The 27656-nt window shown below is 42.4% G+C and overlaps 1 protein-coding gene across 4 annotated transcripts in view; it reads left to right on the top strand.

The window, feature by feature from the left end:
- The window catches only part of mib1 (MIB E3 ubiquitin protein ligase 1), a 62886-nt gene continuing 35230 nt past the window's right edge, over positions 1-27656 (top strand). For 2 of the 4 annotated variants that reach the window (XM_087811089.1, XM_087811088.1), the window contains exons 1-12: positions 1-783; positions 1646-1817; positions 3696-3825; positions 6080-6184; positions 7502-7568; positions 7865-8069; positions 9417-9600; positions 12091-12235; positions 12303-12436; positions 14332-14439; positions 14510-14707; positions 15469-15620. In XM_087811089.1, coding sequence (XP_087667215.1) covers positions 555-783; positions 1646-1817; positions 3696-3825; positions 6080-6184; positions 7502-7568; positions 7865-8069; positions 9417-9600; positions 12091-12235; positions 12303-12436; positions 14332-14439; positions 14510-14707; positions 15469-15620 — 1829 coding nt within the window. In that variant the 5' untranslated portion in view covers positions 1-554. The remainder of the gene's footprint in view (positions 784-1645; positions 1818-3695; positions 3826-6079; positions 6185-7501; positions 7569-7864; positions 8070-9416; positions 9601-12090; positions 12236-12302; positions 12437-14331; positions 14440-14509; positions 14708-15468; positions 15621-27656) is intronic. The other 2 variants (XM_087811087.1, XM_087811086.1) reach the window with 1 other exon arrangement.

The following is a 27656-nucleotide window of genomic DNA, read 5'->3' as shown; positions in this document are numbered from 1 at the left end:
GGAGCTCCTCGTCTGAGCGGTGATTGACAATAATGGCGACGCGTTCATTCTGAGTTGAATCCAGGGATTCATCTCAGGCTGACAAAGGCGGCGTCTCGGATGCAACTGCGGGCCACAAAACATCACCGAAACAGGACCAACTACCAACACGAGGAAGTACTCCACCCTCGGGGAAGAAACCACATTTTTTCCGGAGGTTCATCTTTTGCAAGAGGGTTAGCTTCGTGCTAGCTCCGCGTTAGCTCGCTTTGCTAAGTTGAAGAGAAGTGAAGAGAAGACGCTCCATAACTCGAGTCTCTCTGTCACATCCTCTCACCTGAGCGCGGATTACCTGCACATTCTCGAAGGTGGAAGCGGAAGACTGTGAGTCATCCGCTCGCTCGGGGTTTGTTTTTGTCTCCCCGGGTCTTGTTTATTTGTTAGCATCATAGCTGCGAGGATTGTTTTCTCTTCTCAGCTGAAGCATCACAGAGCTAGCATCTCGGCTAGCATCTCAGCTAGCATCTCAGCTAGCATCCGAGCTAAGTCGCTAACACGGGCGTCTGGGATCTAAAATGACCACCGGCAGGAACAACCGGGCGATGATGGAGGGCGTGGGCGCCCGGGTGGTGCGAGGACCCGACTGGAAGTGGGGGAAGCAGGACGGAGGAGAAGGACATGTCGGCACCGTCAGGAGTTTCGAAAGTCCGGAGGAGGTTGTTGTTGTCTGGGATAACGGAACCGCCGCGAACTACCGCTGTTCTGGAGCCTACGACGTCAGGATCCTGGACAGTGCTCCCACAGGTAGGTGCGCACCTGCGGGTCCGGTTCTCTGTCGGAGTGAGAGAAGGATGTGTTTCTTAAAGAGTTTCAAAGAGCGTAACTAGTGTCTATACAGAGGCAAAAGTACCAAGACGGCAATATCTAAATATACATAACTACAATGAATACATAATAATCATTTTCATCCACAATAATTTAACACATTTAAATGTGTTTTATTTGTGTTTAATGTCATCTGTGAGCTGTGAAATAAACGGATGAAACTACAACTCAATATATTAAACATGCCTGAATAAACACAACATGTTCATCAACAACAATTTTGTTTTAACGGATGAAAATGATTTTCTAATGACAAAAACACAACATGTTGTAACAAGTTGTTCCAAATGTTACTTTGTCACTAATATTCTAAGAAGAATCGTCTATTTTCCTTCTAGAGTGACGTGTTTCTTTAAGAGTGATAAAGTAGTATTTTAAAAATTGACACAAACATTATAACATACCTTACGTATGTTGATATGTGATGAACTGTGTTATGCCCTGAATGTACTGTGCTGTGTGTACTGTATTTGGTGTGGACATAATGAGCTATAATTTTATTCTACACTGTAGTTTTTCTTCTGCATCTTTCCAATCGTATAATTCCACCACTGTTATGTTCCCACCCTTTGAAATGGGTTTCTAAACAATATAATAACAACGAGCCACTGGAGGGATATGAAGGAAGAATCCTCGACGTTCTCTTAAATTACATACACTATAATATACTTCATAGATTGAGAGTTTTCTGTTTCTCTCTGCGTCGCTCTCAAGAACATCATCTATTGTTGTGAAGGTTCTTCTGCTCGTTCCTAACCTAAAACCCATCCACGTTCTGAAGGTATCAAACACGACGGGACGATGTGCGACACCTGTCGTCAGCAGCCCATTATTGGGATTCGCTGGAAATGTGCCGAGTGCACCAATTACGACCTCTGTACAACCTGTTACCATGGAGACAAGCATCACCTGAGGCATCGTTTCTACAGGATCACCACCCCGGGCAGCGAGAGGTGAGTTAACCACGAGAACCTACAACCCGCCTGTGATAAAACCGAACAAAGTCGTCGGATAATCTTCCACACCTCAGCGTGATCGGATGACTTCCTGTTTTGACGTTCATTTTAGCTCTGGCTTTGTGTGTGTGTGACATCTGAGAAGTCTTTGGTTAGCCCTTGCTCAAGGGCTGGTCTAGTGTATCTCGTCCATCCCATCATGTAGTTGCTGAGCAACAAACCAGCTGAAGAGGAGGTTTGTGTTTAGTCGTGTTTTTCATCTTATCTTGCAACAAGTCCACAGTAACGTTCATTTAAACCGTGTTGTTAATGTAATAAAATATATATTTTTATATCCTGTCGATCAAAAGAGAGCGTTTAAAAAACCAAACGAAAAGACTGTTGAGCAGCAAAGCAGTCGTTGGTTTGTGAAATGTTTCTCTGTGTGAGATGTTGTGGTTTTAGGCAGAGCCGGAGCATTGTTTTCACACAGCTTGAACTCTGAGAGGCGATGAAAAGTAAATGACTAACAAGAACACACTTGAAAATGTCTGTTCCTGACTCTGCTCGTTTCGTGTTTTCAACAAAAGAAAATATGAAGAAAATGACTCATCTCAAAAGGTCGAGTATTAAGTATGACTTGTACTTTTAAAAATGCTTAATAATGTGAATCTGTCTCTGATCAAACATTTAACGTAATTGTGCGGATAAACGGTGCATTTAATGCATCGTTATAGTAATTATGCTCATTTTTTAGGCTCTACGGCGAAGAGCCTTGTTCTCCGGGAACACATGGCCAAACATCTGGCAGCTTTTACAAATGAGTGCGACTTCATTTCCCTGGTGACGTCCTTTGCATACGACACAATGGTCTCCACCTCACGCCGCCCCGCCAGCTTTGTTGCACCACATTACATTCTTTCACTGGCGTCTGAAAAGAAGCATTTATCAGCCAAAAAAGATGTATATAAAACCCCTTCTGGCCAAAGGGCCTTCAAAGTGTGAATGAAGCACAGCTGGAACGGCTGCTGGCTCGGCTTTTGCTTCAGGCCTCAGTTTTTCTGCTTTCATTCTCGATTCTCGTGTGGAAATGTTATTGAGGTTTGGTATCTTAAGTAATTCTTCTTCAGTGTCACCACATCATAACCTCACTGGAACATGTTCCTCCTACAGGTGGTTGATTGTAAAGTGCGACTTGCAAACTGCTGAACTACGCTTCACTAGTTGCATGAGGTTAGAAGAATAGAACATTCTGGACAAATACATTTATAAAAGGTCAATGACATGAGCTCTTATCTCAAGCAAAACTCAAAATAAAAATACTGTTAACCGTTAAAACTATTATGTTTATTCTAAAAACGACGTTAATGAAGCAACAGTGATATTGTTTTGTATATTTTTTTTTACAAAAAAGTTAATGTTAAGTTGTTTCGAATGTTATCCAGTCTTTTTTTATTTTTATTTTTTTAGCTTTTATGTGTTTATTTGAAGTTATTTTTACATCTTCATTTATACATTTTATTTTGTCCTATTTAAATATGTAGAAGCTTGTCAATTAATTTGTTAAACTTTCAATGGAATAAGGTCATAACATGTACAATGACGGCAACACTGAGGTAGATGTTACTGTTGGAGTAAAGTAAAGATCTTTGTTTCTAATATGTTGGCAAAGCAGCGTCAAAAGAAGAGTTTTGATCCAAGAATAGAAAACACAAGAAGGCTGGTTTATTGTATATGTTTCATCGATTCAATCACTACTGTTTTATTGTTAGTTTCATTTAAATGATGTAACATTTAAGCATCTTTAGACTCGAGTAGTGTTTTTTTAAATGCTGTCACACGGACCACACTGTGTCATTCCTTAGTATAAGGCATAAACATCTTCTCTTTCTCCAGAGTTCTGCTCGAATCTCGTCGCAAGTCGAAGAAGATCACCGCCAGAGGGATCTTCACGGGCGGACGCGTGGTCCGAGGAGTGGACTGGCAGTGGGAGGACCAGGACGGGGGGAATGGAAGGAGGGGGAAGGTGAGATGAAAGCTGCTTCTGACTGAAGGTGGAGATGAGATGTGCATTAGAATGTGATGAAAACGAAGCAGAAATAAGTGTAGATTGAAGAAGAGCAGATGTTTCTTCCATCTTTACCACTTCATTGTATACGAACGTCTCAATATTGACTCAGTTACACATTATTATCTATAAAGTCCTTTATTTGATTACATGAATCAGAGACTTCAACAATTCTGCTCACAGAAGCTCATTTAATAGAACAGAAGTGGCTTTACTTCTCAATATGTATCACTTTCAACAGTTGTTGTTTTAATTCAACGTTCAAACTTAATTTAAAGGTTTAAAAGTAATACCTGATCATCTCTGTCAAGTGTCCATTATCCAATAAAGTAATGGTGTTGAAGAAAGTGACTAAAGCAACGTGTCAGTGAAACAACACTCTGGACATGATTCTTCCTCCGTAAGAGCCTGGAACACATTTAAATCTGCCTTCAGAGACTAATAAGGTGTCAGATGTTTGCTCGTCCCAGGTTGAGATTTATCCTCTTCCTGCTCCGGTGTCTTGACTCCGGTCCAGACCCTTGAGACTTTAATTTAAAGACCCCCCGAGGCCCGCTAAGATTTCATTCTGCATCACTTACTGTCGCATCCCATCATGCTTTTTACGACGCCGTGAGCAAGAAGCTCGTGTTAATGCTCGTCACCTCAGGTGAGCTTGTTGTCGAGCAGCGAGATGAACTCGTCAAGGTCATTAATCAAGTGTTCCTGAAGGTCCCGCAGCATAATGAGATTTATTTATTCATAAAAAGGCTCAACCTTTTCTCATTAGATTATTTAACCTCCGGGAACTCATCACTTACTCTGTGATGGAGGTTTGCTGGTGTTGGACCTTCACGAGTCGTTCGTTCGCACGATAATGACATTCATGGAATATTAGGAATGACATGAATCCATGTTTTAATCTGGAACAAACCGTTTGACGTGTGAATCATTTAAAATACTTAAGAAGTAAACGACGCTGTGATCTTGGACTTGAAAAACAAAACCTTTGATTAAAATATCGTTGATCCTTCAACTTCCACAGTTTCATTACATTCACTCAATATTAATGTTCTCTTCACACGCATGTCATCATGATTAAATCTATGAACAGTTGTAACATACTTAAGGCCTGTAGAGTGACTCTTCCTGATGATGTTGAATACGTATGTTCAATCTATAAAATAGTGAATTATTCACTTGTTTGAATGACCAACATATGTTTAAAAACATATATGAGCCTGCAAACATGAGGTGTCGTCCCTCTCAGTAACGGTGATCTGAACAGCCACCGTAACGCTTTGCCGCCCAGCCAACCGATCAGAGCCGTCAATGGCTTTTGACATGGAAACATAGAATTTAAATGCAGTAATGTAGCGACCCATCAGCCTTCACTAAATAGAAAAGTGTGTAGAAAGGCATCATGGGAGTTCACTGTGTGTGTGTTAATTATGTCTCCCACTAAGTTCCATTAAAGTTCATCTGCTGTGTTTGTTACAGAGTTGTGATGTTTCTGACTACATTGATACAATAGATGTAAATATGTTCTGGAATCTATTTTCCATTGTGAGCTCATCTGGACTTTTGATCAGACTTCTACAGATGGACCATGTTTTCAAACACGCCACTCGTCTTAAACTTCTCTTAAACTCATCTTAATCTCACCTTAAACTCGTCTTAAACTCGCCTTAAACTCGTCTTAAACTTGTCTTTAACTGGTCTTAAACTGGTCTTAAACTGGTCTTAAACTCGTCTTATACTCGTCTTATACTCTTCTTCAACTCGTCTTAAACTCGTCTTAAACTTGTCTTTAACTGGTCTTAAACTGGTCTTAAACTGGTCTTAAACTGGTCTTAAACTGGTCTTAAACTGGTCTTATACTCGTCTTATACTCGTCTTATACTCGTCTTATACTCGTCTTAAACGCGTCTTAAACTGGTCTTAAACTGGTCTAAAACTGGTCTTATACTGGTCTTATACTCGTCTTATACTCGTCTTAAACTCGTCATAAACTGGTCTTATACTGGTCTTATACTGGTCTTATACTGGTCTTAAACTCGTCTTATACTCGTCTTATACTCGTCTTATACTCGTCTTATACTGGTCTTGTACTCGTCTTATACTCGTCTTATACTCGTCTTATACTCGTCTTATACTGGTCTTGTACTCGTCTTATACTCGTCTTATACTCGTCTTATACTCGTCTTAAAGTCGTGTCTTCTTTGGTCTTCAGGTGACGGAGATCCAGGACTGGAGCGCCGCCAGTCCTCACAGCGCTGCCTACGTGCTCTGGGACAACGGGGCCAAAAACCTGTACCGAGTGGGCTTCGAGGGAATGGTGAGCCAACCTCCAGACTGACCCGCAACACACACACGCACACACACGAACACACACGCACACACACACACACACACACACACCCCCACGTCGACACACGGCGCTACAAAAGATCAGCTGTCGCTCGTCTTTTGTGTTGGACCGCGGGAGTCTTTCTCTCTGCTGGCCTTTGTCGGAGCCGTGCAGCCGGCGTGGGTCGTTGCCTTTGTGCGAGGCAGATGGACGGGGGCGTCATCTGCATGATAAAGCCAGTCTGTTTTCTTAGCTCTTTCACAGGGAACGAGTGAACATGGAGGTCAACTTTAGAGAGGGGGGGGCGTCTGTCCACTTGTTGAGGTGCAGCCTCACACGCGCCCTTCGCTGCTTCATGAATGTGACCAATCAGGTTCTTTGTTGAGCGACGAGTCTTTGTTGCTTTAAATGGTTGAAATATAGTAGCATCTCATATTAGCAGTTACTCAACGTGTTTTCATACAAACAGTCATATATAGAAGTCAAATATAGAAGGTATGAGTGAGTTTCAAATGTTTTTTTAAATACAAATGTTGCATTTTATATATATATATATATTTTTTAAATGATTTAATTATACAATATATCGTTCTTGTAATAAAATATGTTATGTCATATAGATGGATGGATACTTTATTGATCCTGAAAGAAACCTTCTGTTGTCCAGCAGCAATACAGCATCCATTCATACAAACGTGTAAAACTATAAATACAAAGTATTTTTGATGATTTTCTCGTTTTTTTAAGCATCTAATCATTATCTGATTTATTGAAGCAAAAACAAATGTTTTTAAAATGAGTAAAAAAGAAAAGCTCATAGAAGAACCCGATCCAATTTGTGTTTAAATATCGGAATAAGAATATCAAACTCTATGTCGTCACATGATCGTTAAATTAGATTATTGTATTAAATTATTCATTAGAATTATATTAAATTATGTATTTTTTAATTATTGCAATTGGAATGTTTTATTTCAATAATAAAGTAAAATAATTGCTCTTAAAACAAACATTTCAATATAATAATTTAACATTTGAATGTTAATTTCAACTATTTAATATTCCTGTTATACTTTCATTAAAGAAGAAATCATCTAGTGTTACCAGTTACTCACTTGTGTTTTCGTACAAAAAGAACCGTTGAAACCGTTGATGACCAGGAAGTCATGTTTAACCGGCTGATGAGGTTACCGTGTTAACAGTTGACTTTAATCCAGCTCAGAGTGTGTGGACGACGCACATTAAATCCCTTCTTTAATTAAAGTACGCCACTTAATCACAGGCTCTGTTTGTGTCTCCCTGCAGTCTGACCTGAAGTGTGTCCAGGACGCCAAAGGAGGTTCATTTTACAGAGACCACTGTCCTGTTCTGGGTAAGAGAGCCATTCGTCTGTGTCCTCCGTCATTATTGCACCAATTCTTTCACCTACTGTTGTACTGCAGTGGATTCAAGGACGTTACAGAACGTTCCCGTGTGTTCCACTGTTCGACCACAAGATGGCAGCACCACATTAACACGTCGAGACGTTCTAGAATTGATGTCTGTTTCTGGGTTTTTAACAAAGTAAATCAGCTCCACTTATCCCTCGTTTTACTGCAGGATAGTCTTTCAATCACTGAGTTGGACCAGACTGTTGACTCCATGAATCTTCTCGTCTGTTTCTCAAAGGTGAGCAGAACGGGAACAGAAACCCCGGAGGTCTGCAGATCGGGGACCTGGTCAACATCGACCTGGACCTGGAGATCGTCCAGTCCCTGCAGCACGGCCACGGCGGCTGGACCGACGGGATGTTCGAGACGCTCACCACCACGGGGACGGTGTGCGGCATCGACGAGGACCATGACATTGTGGTCCAGTATCCCAGCGGGAACAGGTGAGTCCAGAAATACCCCGAGCGTGATGTAAAGCCGCGTTGAAGATCATGACAGCGAGTTCAGCCTCGCAATAACTCACCAGACAATGTCACCTCTTCACTGCCTCACTGAGATAACTGATGCTTAACTAACTACACGTGCATTATTGACGTCTGATCACGTGACAGATGAACCACTTCTAGTGCTTTCCTTTATATTCCTGCTGAAGAAAACTGACGATTCATTCCCGTCTTCTTCTCTCATTTACTCTCGTTAATAAATGAACAACGAACGTGTTGATGAGTAAAAGAATCATAACTTCCTCTGAACTGCTTCTCACACTGATGATGCATTCAATGACCACAGGATTGCTATGGTGCGTTCAAGAGCATAGGATGTTTTATATAGATTTATTTATAACCAAATGCGAAACACTCTAACGATCAAGTCTGTCGTGCAGGAAAAAAGAAGAAAATATTTCAAACCTGATTAAATTAAATTTGTAGAGATTATTTTTGGTTTTAATTTATGTTTTTTTAAATAAAAATGTAAAAGATTAAAAACTCGATTTTTATTGTTTTGTGCTAAACATATTTTTACTCCTGCCTTCCAAAAGATGTATAGAGGATCAACTTTTAAACAATATTAATTTCGCATGTTCATGCATGAACTCTCTTTGTGGTGTAGTTTGAAGCTATACCTATTTTGGTTACTATATATATGTATATATATATATATATATACTGTATATATATATATAGTATTTTTCTTCAGATCCAGTAACGCTATAGTTCTTTGTTATTGAAGGTTTTCAGTGTGAATGTAACTGAAAAAGCTTGTTTTTTAATTCCAGGAAGTTTCTGGGGAAAATAAAAACAAATCTCATCTTGATTTTTCTCTCATTTGTTAGTTTTATTTTAATATGTAAAACAAATAAAATCCTGAATCTTTTTTTTTTGGAAACAAAAGTATTTTGAGGGCAGATCGCTCACAGTCCTAGTTTGATTATTTCACTGTCGTCTGTGTTTTAGTTTTCAAGTTATTTATTATTCTTAGCACCTTTGAGTTATACATTGTTTTATTTATTTTCCTTTGCAGGTTGTTGTGTATTTTATACAGTGTTGTTCAGTTTTATTGTTATTTAACAGGTTTGTCTGATCATTAATTGCAACATGTATGTTTATTTAAGTTGAAAGGGGAAAAAAAGAAAATCTCCATAGTTTTTAGAAAGTGCCGATCCATGGATGAGTCACTAACTAACTAACTAGTTAACTTGTATTAGTATGTTTGTGTTTCTAAGCTGCTTCTTTAAACCGTCGACTCCTGATCTAAACCATAACGTGTGGAATAACATTTAAACTTCTCAGGTGGACCTTCAATCCCGCCGTCCTGACCAAGGCTAACGTGGTGCGCAGCGGCGAGGTGGCAGCCGGCGCTGAAGGAGGAGGTTCCCAGTTCCTGGTGGGAGACCTGGTCCAGATCTGCTACGACATCGACCGCATCAAGCTCCTGCAGAGAGGCCACGGGGAGTGGGCCGAGGCCATGCTGCCGGTGAGTCCAGCCTTTCTCTGTCCAAACGTGACGTTTGCTCGTGATTCGTGACCCGATGGTCGTCCGTCGAGTCGTTTCCTCCCCGAGTCTCATCCATCATTTAGTGTTCGGCTCATCATCTGTTGAATCATGAGTGTGAGTTCAGTGTGTTTTAACTGCTCATTGGGATGTAAAGTCTGCCAGGACGTCAGATAACTCCAGCAGGGAGTGAAGAAAAAAAAGCCAGGCTTTGACAAGAAATTATTCTTTTCCTAATATGAGGTTTATTCATCAGTACCCAGCAGCCCCGGGGTTATGTAATGCCGGTCTCCTCCAATATGCCACTTGTCCCTGCCGAACTGTCCCTCCTTGGCAGCTAATGAGCCTTAAAAAGCCGAGCTGGCTCGTACCTTTGATCGCTAACAACGGCTGTTCGCGGCCGCGGCTGCTTCTCATGCGGCGGCGCCGGTTATTGATGGCGTCCTCCAGGACCGGTCCAGATGCAGCGGCGCTGGCGGGACGTGCTTGTTTAACATAGTGTGGATCAGGTGGTGTTTGCTAAGTGCACTTTGAGCAACACACTGAGACGGTCAAAGGTTCCTGTGCTTGACTAACAAGTAGAACTGAAGAAGTACTTTTCATTCTATAGTGTACATTTTTTGTGTACATATGTGTAGTATTGTCGAGTACTTGACTCTGGTGTTATGATAGTGTAGTAACAAGTATATATGTGTAGTATTGTCCAGTACTTGACTCTGGTGTTGTGATAGTGTAGTAACAATTATATATGTGTAGTATTGTCCAGTACTTGACTCTGGTGTTATGATAGTGTAGTAACAAGTATATATGTGTAGTATTGTCCAGTACTTGACTCTGGTGTTGTGATGGTGTAGTAACAAGTATATATGTGTAGTATTGTCCAGTACTTGACTCTGGTGTTGTGATAGTGTTGTAACAAGTATATATGTGTAGTATTGTCCAGTACTTGACTCTGGTGTTATGATAGTGTTGTAACAAGTATATATGTGTAGTATTGTCGAGTACTTGACTCTGGTGTTGTGATAGTGTTGTAACAAGTATATATGTGTAGTATTGTCCAGTACTTGACTCTGGTGTTATGATAGTGTTGTAACAAGTATATATGTGTAGTATTGTCCAGTACTTGACTCTAGTGTTGTGATAGTGTAGTAACAAGTATATATGAGTAGTATTGTCCAGTACTTGACTCTGGTGTTGTGATAGTGTAGTAACAAGTATATATGAGTAGTATTGTCCAGTACTTGACTCTAGTGTTGTGATAGTGTAGTAACAAGTATATATGTGTAGTATTGTCCAGTACTTGACTCTGGTGTTATGATAGTGTTGTAACAAGTATATATGTGTAGTATTGTCCAGTACTTGACTCTGGTGTTATGATAGTGTTGTAACAAGTATATATGTGTAGTATTGTCCAGTACTTGACTCTAGTGTTGTGATAGTGTAGTAACAAGTATATATGTGTAGTATTGTCCAGTACTTGACTCTAGTGTTGTGATAGTGTAGTAACAAGTATATATGTGTAGTATTGTCCAGTACTTGACTCTGGTGTTATGATAGTGTTGTAACAAGTATATATGTGTAGTATTGTCCAGTACTTGACTCTAGTGTTGTGATAGTGTAGTAACAAGTATATATGTGTAGTATTGTCCAGTACTTGACTCTAGTGTTGTGATAGTGTAGTAACAAGTATATATGAGTAGTATTGTCCAGTACTTGACTCTGGTGTTGTGATAGTGTAGTAACAAGTATATATGAGTAGTATTGTCCAGTACTTGACTCTAGTGTTGTGATAGTGTAGTAACAAGTATATATGTGTAGTATTGTCCAGTACTTGACTCTGGTGTTGTGATAGTGTAGTAACAAGTAAATATGTGTAGTATTGTCCAGTACTTGACTCTGGTGTTGTGATGGTGTAGTAACAAGTATATATGTGTAGTATTGTCCAGTACTTGACTCTGGTGTTGTGATGGTGTAGTAACAAGTATATATGTGTAGTATTGTCCAGTACTTGACTCTGGTGTTGTGATAGTGTAGTAACAAGTAAATATGTGTAGTATTGTCCAGTACTTGACTCTGGTGTTGTGATGGTGTAGTAACAAGTATATATGTGTAGTATTGTCCAGTACTTGACTCTGGTGTTGTGATAGTGTAGTAACAAGTATATATGTGTAGTATTGTCCAGTACTTGACTCTGGTGTTGTAGTATTTACAGACCACATGACTCTTGACAAAGTCGTAATTGCTCGCAAGCTCTGATCGTAAAAGCTGCTGGACTCACTGTATCCTCTCGTCCTCAGTCATCATTCTTCCTTTAGCTGTGGAGGATATAACGACTGCTGCCATCTAGTGGCCGGCAGTTTAAATTGTAAAACAAAATTGATGCATGTGTACTCTGGTCCAGACTTTACTGGTGTCTGTTTTATTCTCTGACGATCACATTTGTTGAAAGAATACTTTGACCTTTCACCTCAGACGCTGGGTAAAGTGGGTCGTGTGCAGCAGATCTACTCCGACAGCGACCTGAAGGTGGAGGTGTGTGGAACCTCGTGGACGTACAATCCTGCCGCCGTCACCAAGATCGCCCCCTCTGGGTCGGCCGTGAGCAACGCCTCTGGAGGTGGGTGGCGTCCAGGGACCCTGACCCGCGACCCCTCTTCGGTCCTGACCCTGTGTGTGTCCCTCAGAGCGTCTGTCTCAGCTGCTGAAGAAGCTGTTCGAGACCCAAGAGTCCGGAGACATCAACGAGGAACTGGTCAAAGCAGCCGCCAACGGGGATCTGGCCAAGGTGGAGGACATCCTGAAGAGACCGGACGTGGACGTGAGGCTCTCCTTCATTTGTTGTGTAGACGAGCGGCTCGTTGTGTTTCTTCTGGAAACATTAGTTGTGACTCTGAACACCAGCAGCAACACACTCCTGTGCAGCTTCTGACTCTGAGAAGATCCTCTCAAGGGTTAAACCCTTTATGAACTCCTCGAGTGGAACTCTTCTGAGAGAACCACAACTCCTGTTGTGTCTCTTTTGTGTTATTGGCTTTTTCAGGTAGCAAGAATGTGTGTGTCTGTGTGTGTGCCAGTTTGGGTCTGTGTGTGTGCGTGTTTATTGTTGTGTCTGTGTCAGCTTCAGTGTGTGTCTGTGTTTGCGTTAATTGTTTTGTGTGTCCTTGCGTCCATGTTTGTGCCTATCTTTGTTTGTGTGTCCCTGTCTCTGTGTGCTTTTGTGAGTGTGTGTCTCTGTGTGCATATTTGTGTGTCTGTTTCTGTGAGTGAGTTCGCAAATGTGTGTGTACATGTTTGTCTGTGTGTGTTTGTGTGCGCGCATTTATAGTTGTGTCTGTGTGAGCTTTTTTGTGTGTATCCATGTTTGTGTGTGCCTATATTGTTTTGTGTCTTTGCGTGTATGTGTGCGCCTGATGTGTGTGCATCCCTCTGTGTATGTTTGCATTTGTCTGAGTGTGTCCGCAAGTGTGCCCGTCAGTGTGTGTGTCTGCGAGTGCGAGTGTGTGTCTGCAAATGTATGTTTCTCTGTGAGTGTGTGTGTGTGTCTGCAAATATGTGTGTCACTGTGAGTGTTTGTGTGTGCATACGCAAGTGTGCGTGTGTGTGTGTCTGCGAGTGTGTGTCTGCAAATGCATGTGTCTCTGTGAGTGAGTGTGTGTGTGTGTGTGTGTGTCTGCAAATGTATGTGTCTCTGTGAGTGTGTGTGTGTGTGTGTGTGTGTCTGCAAATGCATGTGTCTCTGTGAGTGTGTGTGTGTGTGTCTGCAAATGCATGTGTCTCTGTGAGTGTGCGTGTGTGTGTGTGTCTGCAAATGCATGTGTCTCTGTGAGTGTGCGTGTGTGTGTGTGTCTGCAAATGTATGTGTCTCTGTGAGTGTGTGTGTGTGTGTGTGTGTCGGCGAGTGTGTGTCTGCAAATGCATGTGTCTCTGTGAGTGTGCGTGTGTGTGTGTGTCTGCAAATGTATGTGTCTCTGTGAGTGTGTGTGTGTGTGTGTGTCGGCGAGTGTGTGTCTGCAAATGCATGTGTCTCTGTGAGTGTGTGTGTGTGTGTGTGTGTCGGCGAGTGTGTGTCTGCAAATGTATGTGTCTCTGTGAGTGTGCGCGTGTGTGTGTGTCGGCGAGTGTGTGTCTGCAAATGCATGTGTCTCTGAGTGTGTGTGTGTGTGTGTGTCTGCAAATGTATGTGTCTCTGTGAGTGTGCGTGTGTGTGTGTGTGTCTGCGAGTGTGTGTCTGCAAATGCATGTGTCTCTGTGAGTGTGCGCGTGTGTGTGTGTCTGCGAGTGTGTGTCTGCAAATGCATGTGTCTCTGCGAGTGTGTGTGTGTGTGTTTGCAAATGTGTGTGTCACTGTGTGTGTGTGTCTGGCTGCCTGCGTGTTCATCTGCGAGTGTGTGTGTGCATCTGCAAGTGTGCCCGCCTGTGTGCCTGCCTGTGTGTGTGTGTGTGTGTGTGTGTGTGTGTGTGTGTGTGTGTCAGTGTTGAAGTCTGGCCACATGCCCTGTTGCCTTTCAGTGAAATTATTTGCTCTAAAGTGATGTCGTCCAAGAGAAGCTCCTGCCAGGACGAGCAGCGTCTTGAGCCTCCCAGAGGAGCCTCCATGAATATTGATGTTTCAATGCTGGAGCTGCTGAAGACTCGTCCACGGGCCTTCATGCAGACCCTCGTTGAGATGTTTGAAAGCACCTTCTCCTGACATAAGCTCATGATGTCCTCCAGGTGAACGGCCAGTGTGCTGGACACACGGCCATGCAGGCGGCGAGTCAGAACGGACACGTGGACGTCCTCAAGCTGCTCCTCAAACACAACGTGGACCTGGAGGCCGAGGTCGGTGGAATCCATCATTCATGGTCGTGGTTCACGCGGCGGCGTCTTGAGGAGCTTTACTTTCCTTCAGGACAAAGACGGCGACCGCGCCGTTCATCACGCGGCGTTCGGCGACGAGGGCTCCGTCATCGAGGTGCTGCAGAGGGGCGGAGCCGACCTCAACGCCAGGAACAAGCGCCGCCAGACGCCGCTGCACATCGCCGTCAACAAGGGCCACCTGCAGGTGGTCAAGACCCTGCTGGAGTTCGGCTGCCATCCCAGCCTGCAGGTACTAGTCGAGAGGTCACGTCGAAACCATCCAGAGAATATTGAAGGTTTCACAGGTTGATGCTTTGAATAGTTTAATTGACATTAAATAATTGCTCTATTGATCGAGTTAAATTATTTATGTATTGAAGCTTTTTTCTCCCATTTTTATGGATTAATTGAATTCAATAATTTCTATAAAGAAAGTTTGACTTAGTATTTATTAAATAAAATCATTTTAAAAATTCAATCTTATTTCATTCATAGTGTTTTAAATTCACAACACAATGTTAATCTAATGGCTTCACCAGACATTACTAACAGAGCACAGAGAGACTTGATCATGTGCTTCTATGCCGTCGTGTGATTGGCTGAAAATTCAATATATAGTTTGGTTTTGCCTAGTGACACGATTTTACCGACATTTTTTATATTCAATTGAAATGACTGCAAATTAGATTTAAATGAATTAAAAATTGATGTTTTTATTATTCGAATACAGATATTAAACTCTATGTGAAAGAAAAGAAATAAGTGATGCGTTCGTTCTGAAAATATTCAAATGTTTGATTTAAAAAATAATAATAAATTCAACCTCAGTATATAGAAATAATTTAACTCAATTATTTAAAAAAATCAATGCTTAAAAAACAACATTTGAAAACTAAATTCAATCCTTCAGTATTTTGAACACACTGATATACTTTCATAGATAACATTTTTCTGTTCAGTCTCTATATATTGACTCACGACCTCTGACCTCTGAACCCTGATGTCCTGCAGGACTCCGAGGGAGACACGCCTCTACACGACGCCATCAGCAAGAAGCGCGACGACATGCTGTCGGTGCTGCTGGAGGCCGGCGCCGACTTCACCATCACCAACAACAACGGCTTCAACGCCTTGCATCACGCGGCCCTGCGAGGGAACCCCAGGTACGACCTTCTTCCACACCTGCAGCATGTTGTGAGTCTGTTGGATTCTCTCTGTGTTTGATGCTGCAGCCATGATTGTTGATCTGTTTAGTTATGAAGCATCAGCTGCTGCCAAATACTTTTGTCCTCCACGTATAAGTACTTTCATATTTCTGCTGCGTTAAACCACTTTGATAAGCACCATCACACACATTATCTTTACTGGCCTGGAACTAGAACATGTATTACTGAGTTTGTTTCTTCTTGGATGTCAGAACATCATCTCCATGCTTCTGCCGTCATGCTGGTTTATGTCTTCCATACTTGAGTCATTATTTTTTAATGTTTTTAGAGTTTTACCATCTAAAATACCAGTTTTTTCATAAGTAAAGATTTTTTATTTCGGAAATTAATTGTTTATATGTTGTAGCTGATGTGTGTATTGTCAATCTATAGTGATAGTATAGTAACAAGTATATATGTGTAGTATTGTCCAGTACTTTACTCTGGTGTTGTGATAGTGTAGTAACAAGTATATATGTGTAGTATTGTCGAGTACTTGACTCTGGTGTTGTGATAGTGTAGTAACAAGTATATATGTGTAGTATTGTCCAGTACTTGACTCTGGTGTTGTGATAGTGTAGTAACAAATATATATGTGTAGTATTGTCCAGTACTTGACTCTGGTGTTGTGATAGTGTAGTAACAAGTATATATGTGTAGTATTGTCCAGTACTTGACTCTAGTGTTGTGATAGTGTAGTAACAAGTATATATGTGTAGTATTGTCCAGTACTTGACTCTGGTGTTGTGATAGTGTAGTAACAAGTATATATGTGTAGTATAGTCCAGTACTTGACTCTGGTGTTGTGATAGTGTAGTAACAAGTATATATGTGTGGTATTGTCCAGTACTTGACTCTGGTGTTGTGATAGTGTAGTAACAAGTATATATGTGTGGTATTGTCCAGTACTTGACTCTGGTGTTGTGATAGTGTAGTAACAAGTATATATGTGTAGTATTGTCCAGTACTTGACTCTGGTGTTGTGATAGTGTAGTAACACGTATATATGTGTAGTATTGTCCAGCACTTGTTTATATTTTCGTTACAATCTAAATTTTATAAATTAGATTTTTGTTAAAAATAATACATTCAGAGGGACAAATACAATGTATTTAAAACATTGTTTTAAAGTTAAACAACAACAATATACAAACTGTGAATATTGTCAATTAAAATGACAGAACAATGATTGCATTTTAAACACACTTTATTTAAATACATAAGAACTATGATAACATTTGATCATTAAGCCATAAAGATTTAGGTGGTGCTGTATAATGAAAAGGAAAATCTCAATATATATGTCCATATATTCTTACACCTCGAAGTCTTTATAGATGTTTTTATCAAAGCTCTGTGTTCTTTAACATCAGTCAGGAGTTACATCTTAAATGTGACATGAGTTCTGTTCTAACGCTGTCGGCGTCTCGATCGACACCCGTCCCTCGACATATGGCGTCTCACTAAAGTCTTCCAGCTTCCTCTGCGGCTTCCAGAGCAGCTGCTCAATGTAAACGTCTTTAGTCGCTGTAACTAATAGCCCTTGAAGTTCAGTTGTTGTTGTTTTTATGAAGCGTTGTTGTTGCCGGTCGTCGTGCTCCGACCCCGAGGCCCGCAGGAGCAACTGGTCCATGAGCAGCAGCTCGTCCTTGGCCCGAGCTATTTCCGTCTCCCGCAGCCTTACGTCGGCTGCGTTATTCTCGTCGTCCAACCAGGAGCGTATAGAAGATAGAAGATGTCCTGCAGAGAGTGTTGGACGACGGGCAGTCGTGCAGGTCAACGTCGACTCCACTGTATATTCGCTGCCGTTTCTAGAAAAGTTCTCATCCGTGCAGAAATTGAGTCGTTGGTGCACAAGCCTGTGCTGTGGCTCAAATCATATACTTCTCTTAGTATACTAGAAGTAAGTATGCATCAGGATAGTGTACGTACTAACTAGTAACTAATCCTCCACAGATAGTATGGCTCAAATCATATACTTCTCTTAGTATACTAGAAGTTAGTATCATCAGGATAGTGTACGTACTAACTAGTAACTAATCCTCCACAGATAGTATGTCTCAAATCGCATACTTCTCTTAGTATACTAGAAGTAAGTATGCCTCAGGATAGTGTACGTACTAACTAGTAACTAATCCTCCACAGATAGTATGTCTCAAACATACTTCTCTTAGTATACTAGAAGTAAGTATGCCTCAGGATAGTGTACTTACTAACTAGTAACTAATCCTCCACAGATAGTATGTCTCAAATCGCATACTTCTCTTAGTATACTAGAAGTAAGTATGCATCAGGATAGTGTACGTACTAACTAGTAACTAATCCTCCACAGATAGTATGTCTCAAACATACTTCTCTTAGTATACTAGAAGTAAGTATGCATCAGGATAGTGTACGTACTAACTAGTAACTAATCCTCCACAGATAGTATGTCTCAAATTGCATACTTCTCTTAGTATACTAGAAGTAAGTATGCATCAGGATAGTGTATAGACTAACTAGTAACTAATCCTCCACAGATAGTATGTCTCAAATCGCATACTTCTCTTAGTATACTAGAAGTAAGTATGCCTCAGGATAGTGTACGTACTAACTAGTAACTAATCCTCCACAGATAGTATGTCTCAAATCATATACTTCTCTTAGTATACTAGAAGTTAGTATCATCAGGATAGTGTACGTACTAACTAGTAACTAATCCTCCACAGATAGTATGTCTCAAACATACTTCTCTTAGTATACTAGAAGTTAGTATGCATCAGGATAGTGTATGTACTAACTAGTAACTAATCCTCCACAGATAGTATGTCTCAAACATACTTCTCTTAGTATACTAGAAGTTAGTATCATCAGGATAGTGTACGTACTAACTAGTAACTAATCCTCCACAGATAGTATGACTCAAATATACTTCTCTTAGTATACTAGAAGTAAGTATGCCTCAGGATAGTGTACGTACTAACTAGTAACTAATCCTCCACAGATAGTATGTCTCAAATCGCATACTTCTCTTAGTATACTAGAAGTAAGTATGCCTCAGGATAGTGTACGTACTAACTAGTAACTAATCCTCCACAGATAGTATGTCTCAAATCATATACTTCTCTTAGTATACTAGAAGTTAGTATCATCAGGATAGTGTACGTACTAACTAGTAACTAATCCTCCACAGATAGTATGTCTCAAACATACTTCTCTTAGTATACTAGAAGTTAGTATGCATCAGGATAGTGTATGTACTAACTAGTAACTAATCCTCCACAGATAGTATGTCTCAAACATACTTCTCTTAGTATACTAGAAGTTAGTATCATCAGGATAGTGTACGTACTAACTAGTAACTAATCCTCCACAGATAGTATGACTCAAATATACTTCTCTTAGTATACTAGAAGTAAGTATGCATCAGGATAGTGTACGTACTAACTAGTAACTAATCCTCCACAGATAGTATGTCTCAAATCGCTTACTTCTCTTAGTATACTAGAAGTCAGTATACATCAGGATAGTGTACGTACTAACTAGTAACTAATCCTCCACAGATAGTATGACTCAAATATACTACTCTTAGTATACTAGAAGTAAGTATGCATCAGGATAGTGTACGTACTAACTAGTAACTAATCCTCGACAGATAGTATGTCTCAAACATACTTCTCTTAGTACACTAGAAGTTAGTATCATCGGGATAGTGTACGTACTAACTAGTAACTAATCCTCCACAGATAGTTTGTCTCAAATCAAACTCTGCTGCTACACACTAACAGGAAATGACTCGACAGCTTCTTCTTCTACTTCTATTTAACGATGATTTCAACCAGCTGTAGGAACACTAGCGACACATTGCGAGTTTTGCAAGTTTGGAAGAAGAAATAAAGAAAAAATATGAGAATCTAAATATTCACGAGATATTTAAGCTGGTATCAGCAGCGAAGACGTGTTTATCGTTCTACTGCTGCTGAAAATACACCTGTAAGTATATATATATATATATGAATATACTGTATATATATGACGTAACTTCCGTTTACAACGTCACTAAGATGGAGTCGTTTAGTGTAGAAAGTGTCCATCAAACTATTCTCAGTTTTGTGGGCGTTTTAGTGACAATTTAGTGTGTATTAAGCACTAACTACATTTACATACTAAGAATTGAGAGGCACTTTGAGTACGCTAGTATGCGATTTGAGACACAGCACTGGTGTTTTCCCTTTCCCTGGCATGTAGTCCTTTGGCACGAGGACGAATGGAGTCAAGGTCGGAGGTGCTGGAGCTCCTGCCTGGACCTTCGCTACACCACTGAGGTGGAACATGTTCTCATCCGTCGTCTCTTTTGGGTTTGAATCAATTCATCAACGGAGTTAGAGGTAGAAAGTCGTACGTTCCTCCTGGATCCTCGCCTCTCCTGCTGCCTGATGAATATACACGTCTGTACTTTTCCATCCATAATAAGTACTTGGACCTGATTCAAGATTCAAACAAATTAATCCACTTTTGCGTCCAATCCATTTCCCGGAAATGATAATTCTATAAGAAGTTAATAAGTCAACAAGATGAATGAAGACGTCTCCGCAGATGTTTAAGCAGTTTATTCGCTCCTCGTGGCGTCCAGCATAAGTGTTGCTGCATAATGGATGTGAGGAGATGTAGCTCAATTAAAGCTAACGCCGTCCCTCGGTCAGAACCAGCACCACGGTCCTGGAGAGGACTTCCTGTGAGCCCTGGACCTGCTCCGAGGCTCTGGAACCAGCTGTCGTAGAAGAGATTAAAGGTTCATGTGGCGAGAGGAACTGGAAGATGGTCCAGTGTCGTCGAATTTAAACTTATAATTCAATAATTTGACCCTGGAGAGAAAGTATTCATTCTTAACGAGTGTTTATGGATAATAACTTGTATCATAGTTAGCAGACCTTGTTTCTCATGTGTTCCCTCATAAGCGAGGGTCGGTTGTTAAACTTCAGCATCACTAGTAAACGTGCTGACCTAACTGAGAATAATAACTCTGAGGCCACAGTTTGGAGGACGGATCCGTGTCTCTCCCGGGGCTCGCTGAGGCCAGTGGCTGCTACGATACTGTAAACAATACCATCAATATCTGGTGACTCATAAACAAGCCGTGGCGCTCCGTCCCCTTAAATGTGTCGTCTTGTGTTCTGCTGCTGGCTCTCGCTCGCTCATAACTCCGGTGTCGTGCAGGTACGGCGAGTGTGAAATCACCTGAGGACTGCTGCTCTTTAGACTCTCACGCTGGGCTTTGAATTGCTGAACATTATGATCTAATAAGGTTCTCTGTTGGAAGAAGTGAGGCGTGGATTGAATAGTTGAATGTAAGTGAGATGGTAAGTGGCTTCATCGCCTCGGCGTTTAACAACACCTTTCTCTCCGCGCTCGTCGGGCGTAGTGACGGCGTCGGTTCGGGTGTTATCTGGCGTCAGTGGCCGTGTTGGAATGTGTGTCAGAGTGTGTGTCAGAGTGTGTGTCAGAGTGTGTGTCAGAGTGTGTGTCAGAGTGTGTGTCAGAGTGTGTGTCAGAGTGTGTGACTGCGACGCTGCTGTCATCTCTGTGTTTAGCTGCTGCCGTGAATATTATCTGCTTCTCATCAAACACAGCTTGTCCTCGCGTCACGATCACACACACACACAGACTCACACACACACACAGACTCACACACACACACACACACCAGAGAGTGTGAGTGTGTGAGGCTGGAGTTGTACAGTCACACACACATTGTATATTCTGGTAAACACAGGAGCATGAATGATGATGGTATGAAAATATGTTATTATTGAGCTTTAACAAAATGAAAAATTCATTTAAAAGCGTTTGTGATTTTGAAAATGCTGAGTTTGAAGTGAGTTTTAAATTAAATGTTGAATGTTTTATCACTTTCAAGATGATCATGAACAGGATTCCTTCAGATCCTTAAACTAAGTAAAAATCTAATCTAAAAATAAGGACTTAATTGGCATTAAAATGTCAAATTGACTCAACACATGCTAGTGATCAATGAGAATTAATCTAAAACCAACATTAATTTACCACGAAATGTGTCATAAATAATTAAATCATGCTTGCAACAAAAAATAATGAATGATTTATGTTTTTAAATGTGGTTGATTGTCGAGTTGCTCATACTTTTAATAATCATTATTATAATCATAATAATCATAATTGTAATTTAAAAGTCTTTAAATTAAACCTTTTTAAGGTTTAGGCACCTCTGATCGAAAAAATCCCTCATATTTTATTTTCTTCATGTAAAGATCAGTTCAAGCACATTATTTTATTCACTCTTGTGAGAAATAGGAAGACAACGTTGTGTAAACTTTTCCAGGAGATCCTGACTTGTTTTTCTCTGGCAAAATAGCCTCATAAAGCAGCTTTTGTTGTTGTGTAGCTGCTGCTCTCCTGCTCTGAGGTGTCTCCTGGAGAACCTGCTCAGAGGTGTCTCCTGGAGAACCTGCTCAGAGGTGTCTCCTGGAGAACCTGCTCTGAGGTGTCTCCTGGAGAACCTGCTCAGAGGTGTCTCCTGGAGAACCTGCTCAGAGGTGTCTCCTGGAGAACCTGCTCAGAGGTGTCTCCTGGAGAACCTGCTCAGAGGTGTCTCCTGGAGAACCTGCTCAAATATCCATGAAGACGTCCAGACAGAACCATCACACCTCCATACAAACATAGTGATGCAACCTAATGGATATTTTGTGTCACGGTTACAGTTATAATCACAGTATAATTGAATATTCTCAACATATAACATTCCTTCAAACAATATGTAGGTGTTTAGAACACGTTAAATAAAATCCTGCTTTTGTTCTTCCCTGCTTCAAAATAAATACTTTGCAAATGAATATAAATTAAAATGCAAATGAGTAAAAGAAACGGCTTCATTAAAAAGGTAGGAAGTTATGTGATCAAACACGGTTTAATTTAAAAAAGGAGTCTTTAATATTTACTCTTGGAAAATTGACCACGGTTTAAGCAACACTTAATGCAACACTCTTGAGAGAGTCTGGTTCTCCTTCCGTCAAGCGGACCTGCCAACACGTCTGTCGTCGTGACGTCGTCTTCTCGCTCCTGGACGAGCTCACCTGCTAGTCTTGAAGCCACGGTGTGGTCGGAAGATAACGTCTCTGGCCACGCGTTCAGTCACAGAGAGACGAGATGGTTCAAGAAGAAAGTAGATTTATTAACTCAAGACAGTCACGTGACAATCACCCGAGTACGAGTCACTCGCTAACGTAAAGGCGGCGCAGATGTGTTCCTGCAGTCATCAAAGCATAGCTACAGCTGGTTGAAGGGGACCAAATCCATTCAAGAGGTGATTTGGTTCCATTTTACCAGCTTTAGCAAAGCATTGTGGGAATCACCTTCTCTGGCGCTACCTGCTGAAGAACCTGCGAAGAAGAGTCAAGTTTATTGAAAACATTGGAGGCATGTCTCGTCTTCAGAGTCCACACAGGTCCATTCACAGGTCCAACCCCCCCCCACTAATGGATGAATTACCAGACTTCCTCCGTCGCCACCTTCCAGGCAAACCACTTGCCTTCCCGGCCACGTCTCTATTTTATTGTAAGCTATGCATTGTCCCTCCTAGAGAGTGAGAAAATGTGCGCCTGGAGAAAAGGATAATAATAATCTGTGCTAGTGCACTTGAGTCAAATGTCCGGGAGTCATGAAGCAATTACATGCTTTGACAGATGGGCCGGGCCGCGAGCGCGCCGCCACTCTGGTCACCGAGACGGCCGGCAGACAAATCCGGTGGCACGACCACATAAACAAGAGCTCTCGCCGCACTCCCAGCAGCACTCTCGGGCGGGAAGTCACAACATTAATTTCAAGCAGTCATTTAAGTCCCGGAGACAGATTTGTAGCGGAGGGTCTAGTGTTTAAGCGCTAACTGGGGAGCGGCTGTTTAATTTCTCTTCGGGGCTTCACCGCACACTTTAACGCTTTTACTTAAATCCGTCCTGTTGGTAAAGAAAAATATTCTTCAGCCACGGTTAGCATTGATCTGGGATAAGTTATCGTAACTACTCTTAATCTCTTTCATTAAGTTCCTTCAATGGACTGGTTTTAAACAAGCTCTGTTCGGAGCAGAAATATACCTTTGTTTTAAGATTCGTCTCAGCATTTTATTCACTGCATGGATATTATGGTGTCAAAGAAGCAGAGCTGGAAACGATGGTTAAGAATATTAAGGATTATTTTCCTCTCATGCTCAATAAGAGGTTTCTTAATATCAGTTTTTCTTGCTTATAAAACACTAAAACATTTGAATCCAGTAGTTCTATCAGGGATTGTTTCACGCGTCACTTAATATGGTCGAGCCTGTTGTTAGAAGACCTGCTGAAGTATGAATCTAATGAGTTATTTTAACATCTAGGCCTCGGCGTCTTCAAGTGTCCGGCGACAGCTGAAGGATCCTGGGATCCGCTCGTCGACGCGGGTCAACATAGGGTCGTCCTGATATGTCACACCAGAGGCAGCAGTTCTATTTGCAACATACACACCACACATTAGTGCTCAGTGACACACAAACACACTGGCAGGCCGTCAGGCGCTCCGGCTGCTCACCTCATCTGAGGGCCATAACGGGGCAGAAGAGGGGACGACAGGCTCGGAGCATTTGATAATGTCAGCATCTGCTGCGTTTGTCACTCAGACAGCAGGTCACTGCTATTAAAGGCCTCGCAGAGTCACATATTGCTGCCTGTGCAGTCCTGCGAGCCACGAGGGCCGGAGACGTGTCGGCCGAAATAGAAACCAACAGGTGTGACGAAAAATGGCAACCGAGTGGCACACAGGTGTTTATGATGTCATCGCTCTACATGGAGAGGTCGCTCGCCGTTGAGAGGTTCAGCTTCCAAGGTCTCTCAGATATTCTTTCTACTGCATATTGAAATATAAAGTACGACTTTGCAGTCAGGAACGACAAAACTGCTCCTTCATTTGAACACCAAACTTCTACACATCCACCGACCGTGCTTATGGTGCCAAGAAAACACTCACTCCTCAATTGAGTGAGGGCTGATTGTTCGCTGCTTTACTTTATTAAAATTCTATTTTGCTGTAGGTCATCGACAGCTGTTACTGGTGGCTGGGCGGCAAAGTATTCTGGGAGCTGTTACTGAGAGGGTTGTTGAGAGGGATGGCAGCTTATATGCAATGTTGGTTACAAACTGTTTTTAAACTAAACAATACTTACTTAAATACTTTGTGTATTTTGTCTAGTGCGGGGGGTTTCAGAACGTGACCCCTAAACAAGCGACCGATTTATATTAAAAATGTTACGTCTGGAGTCTGGTGTCAGGGAATTATTCAGATTATTTTTGGATCTGTTCAGAAAAGTTTATTCAAATAAAGATACGGTAAGAAGTGGACGAGCGAGGCCTGTCGGTGAGTTGGGGTCCCTCGCCGCCCCCCGCTCTGCTGCCCCCTCGCTCTGTTGCCCCGGCGCCCCCTTCTATGTTCTGCTGCCTGTATTTGTTTAAAGCGGTCGACAATTGGAATCAGCTGACGGGCCAGAGCTGACCCTGATCCTGCATTGTCACTTTTCGATGGTCTAATCTGAGCGCCGTGCCGCACTGCAAAGCTTTTGGCGAGCGTAGCAAACGTGAACAATGAGCAGAGGAATCAGAGGGAGGGGGAGCGGCAGGTTCATGTGGACCACATGAAGACCGGACCGTGATGAACCCACGGCCTGTACCTGCTCACGCTTGTGTCATTCAACCAACCAGCCTGATGGAAGGAGCCGAGTATTAGCGACGCACGACCACTGCGAGCTGGAGTTGGTGCTAAGTTGCTGTTGGCTGGAGTTCAAGAGCTGTAATGCAGTAAAATGAAAGAATAATGAAAAGAGCGACTGTTTACTCGCTGACGTCACTCGTTTACATCTATAATGTAGTTGGTTTGATCCTGAACATATCCTCAACTCCTACATCATCCCAACAAACGAGAGGTTTTTATTGGTTCTGAAAGGTCCGTGAAGGAGTTCCTCCAGCAGTGACTGCTGCAGTGATGCTGCCCAGAGACAGTATAGAACCTTCACACCGTTTCCCCTCACCTTCTTATCTACACACACACATTCTTAACACTTCCACAAACAAACACCAGAGACATCTCTCATGGACGTGAGCACTTCACCAAGAATACATACTTCTTTACATTCCATAGCTATCATATGTTCATATGGGTACATAAAGAAGTATGTTCTCTTAAGGAGCGAGTCATGGACGCGTCGTTCTCTCACCTTTTGTCGAGCAGCAGGAGGACGTGAGTTATCTCCTCCTGTCTCTCTCCCAAGTATGGTAGTCTGCGCTGTAAGGTGACTTTGAGTGTAAATTCAGTTCAACACTCCTTCCTTTAGTGTCCATGTAAGGCCGAGCCGCGAGTCCACATCCCCGCCCCTGAAAGTAGCACAACTTCTTGAGTCCATACCGTAGCCGTGACCTCCATTGTCCTGTAGAAAAAAACTCCTGGACGAAGCGGAGAAACACGGTCCTGGTCGTCCTCTGGGAAAAATGTCAGGGTTGATGATAAAAAGAAGAAACATGCGAGTGTTTGATCCTCGGTGGAAGTGCGGCGCAGTGGTGAGCACCTTTTCTTATATGAGCGTCACATCCAGGGCTGCACCAGCGTCTCAATGGCCACACTGACATACTTAACATTTCAACTTCTCCCCTCCCACTTCTTTTTTAGTCTCTTCCTCCTGCCCCCCCCCCCTCTCTGTGTGACGTCTGTCCTTTTTACACCCCTTACTTGTACCCGTGTGGACCCCCCTCTCACCTCGTGTGTCGCCCGGCCTGCTGAGGTTTGAAAACCAGAGCGATCCAAATGGAACAGGAAACTATTGTGAACAGGATTTAGGCTTTAGGCGTAGAGGCAGGCCATAGGTCACATGAAGGCGCTAATGCCCACTCAGCACTTGTGGATTGGTTGCGGTTGTACGACCCGTGTGTGTGTGTGTGTGTGTGTGTGTGTGTGTGTGTGTGTGTGTGTGTGTGTGTGTGTGTGTGTGTGTGTGTGTGTCCTCGTCGACTAGTTTGTGCCTAACTTTCTGTGTTCAATCCTCTGCTGTAAAGGATCAGATCAATGACTGTTTGCAGGCCTGTGAGGATTGTTCAGGTTCTTCTCTAATGAATCCTGTCTCCGGAGCAACACATTCCACAAGTCGTCTCGGCGCTCGACTAGAAGTGTCGGCCGGGGCGACGGGTGACACGTGAGGATCGGGTTTAGTTAGCTAAGAAGGCCTCGGGAGGTTCTGAATATCAATAAAGCCGTAAAGGGGTCTCGGGGCGGCGGTCCGTGGGTGTGACGTCCTGCTCAGGAAATGTCACCTGAGAGTGGGAGCGAACGGAGGAAAGAAAGTGCCTTCATCACAGCAGGATGGGGGCGAGCTGTGAAGTGAATTAGCCTCCTGGTACTTCTGTCTCATCTGGTTTGGGTGATAGCACTGCAGCACTGTGGGGTTTGAGGCGCAGGTCCACAAACTGTGGGTTACTAACCTGAGTCCTGCCATCTCGTCGCCTCATGCCTCCTAACTTTCTCGTGGTCCTGCAGTACAGTTGCCCCTCACATGGATGATGCGACACCTTCTCAAACTTACCTCCTAAGACCGGCAGAGAACTCCCATTAATACTTTGGAAAAAGCCCCCAAAAAAGAGCTGCCAGCGTTCCCAGGATCCTCGGCCGACGCGTCGGAACGGGCCGGCGTCGGCCGAGCAGGACGGACGGTGGCGTCGGCAGTTTTCAACTTGACGAGTGTGTCGTGGGATGGATGGCAGGACTGCATCCGTGATGTCTAATGAGCCAGAAGGATCTGCTGCTGCAGCATGTCCAGCCAGCAACAGAGGAGGAGAGTGAAGGGTAAAGAACAAGATGTGAGAGATGGAGTGTGGGGGGGGGAGGAGGAGGTGCAGGGGCAGGTGGAGGAAAAAAATCTAAAATCCACAAAGTCCTCCGCAGACCAACTCGTCGTCCTCCAACATCTTCCTC

The sequence above is a fragment of the Callionymus lyra genome, chromosome 16 (assembly GCF_982586985.1).
Source record: "Callionymus lyra chromosome 16, fCalLyr1.hap1.1, whole genome shotgun sequence".
Classification (NCBI taxonomy): Eukaryota; Metazoa; Chordata; class Actinopteri; order Syngnathiformes; family Callionymidae; genus Callionymus; species Callionymus lyra.
The sequence above is the reverse complement of the archived record's forward strand: the minus strand, read 5'-3'. Positions and strand labels throughout refer to the sequence as shown.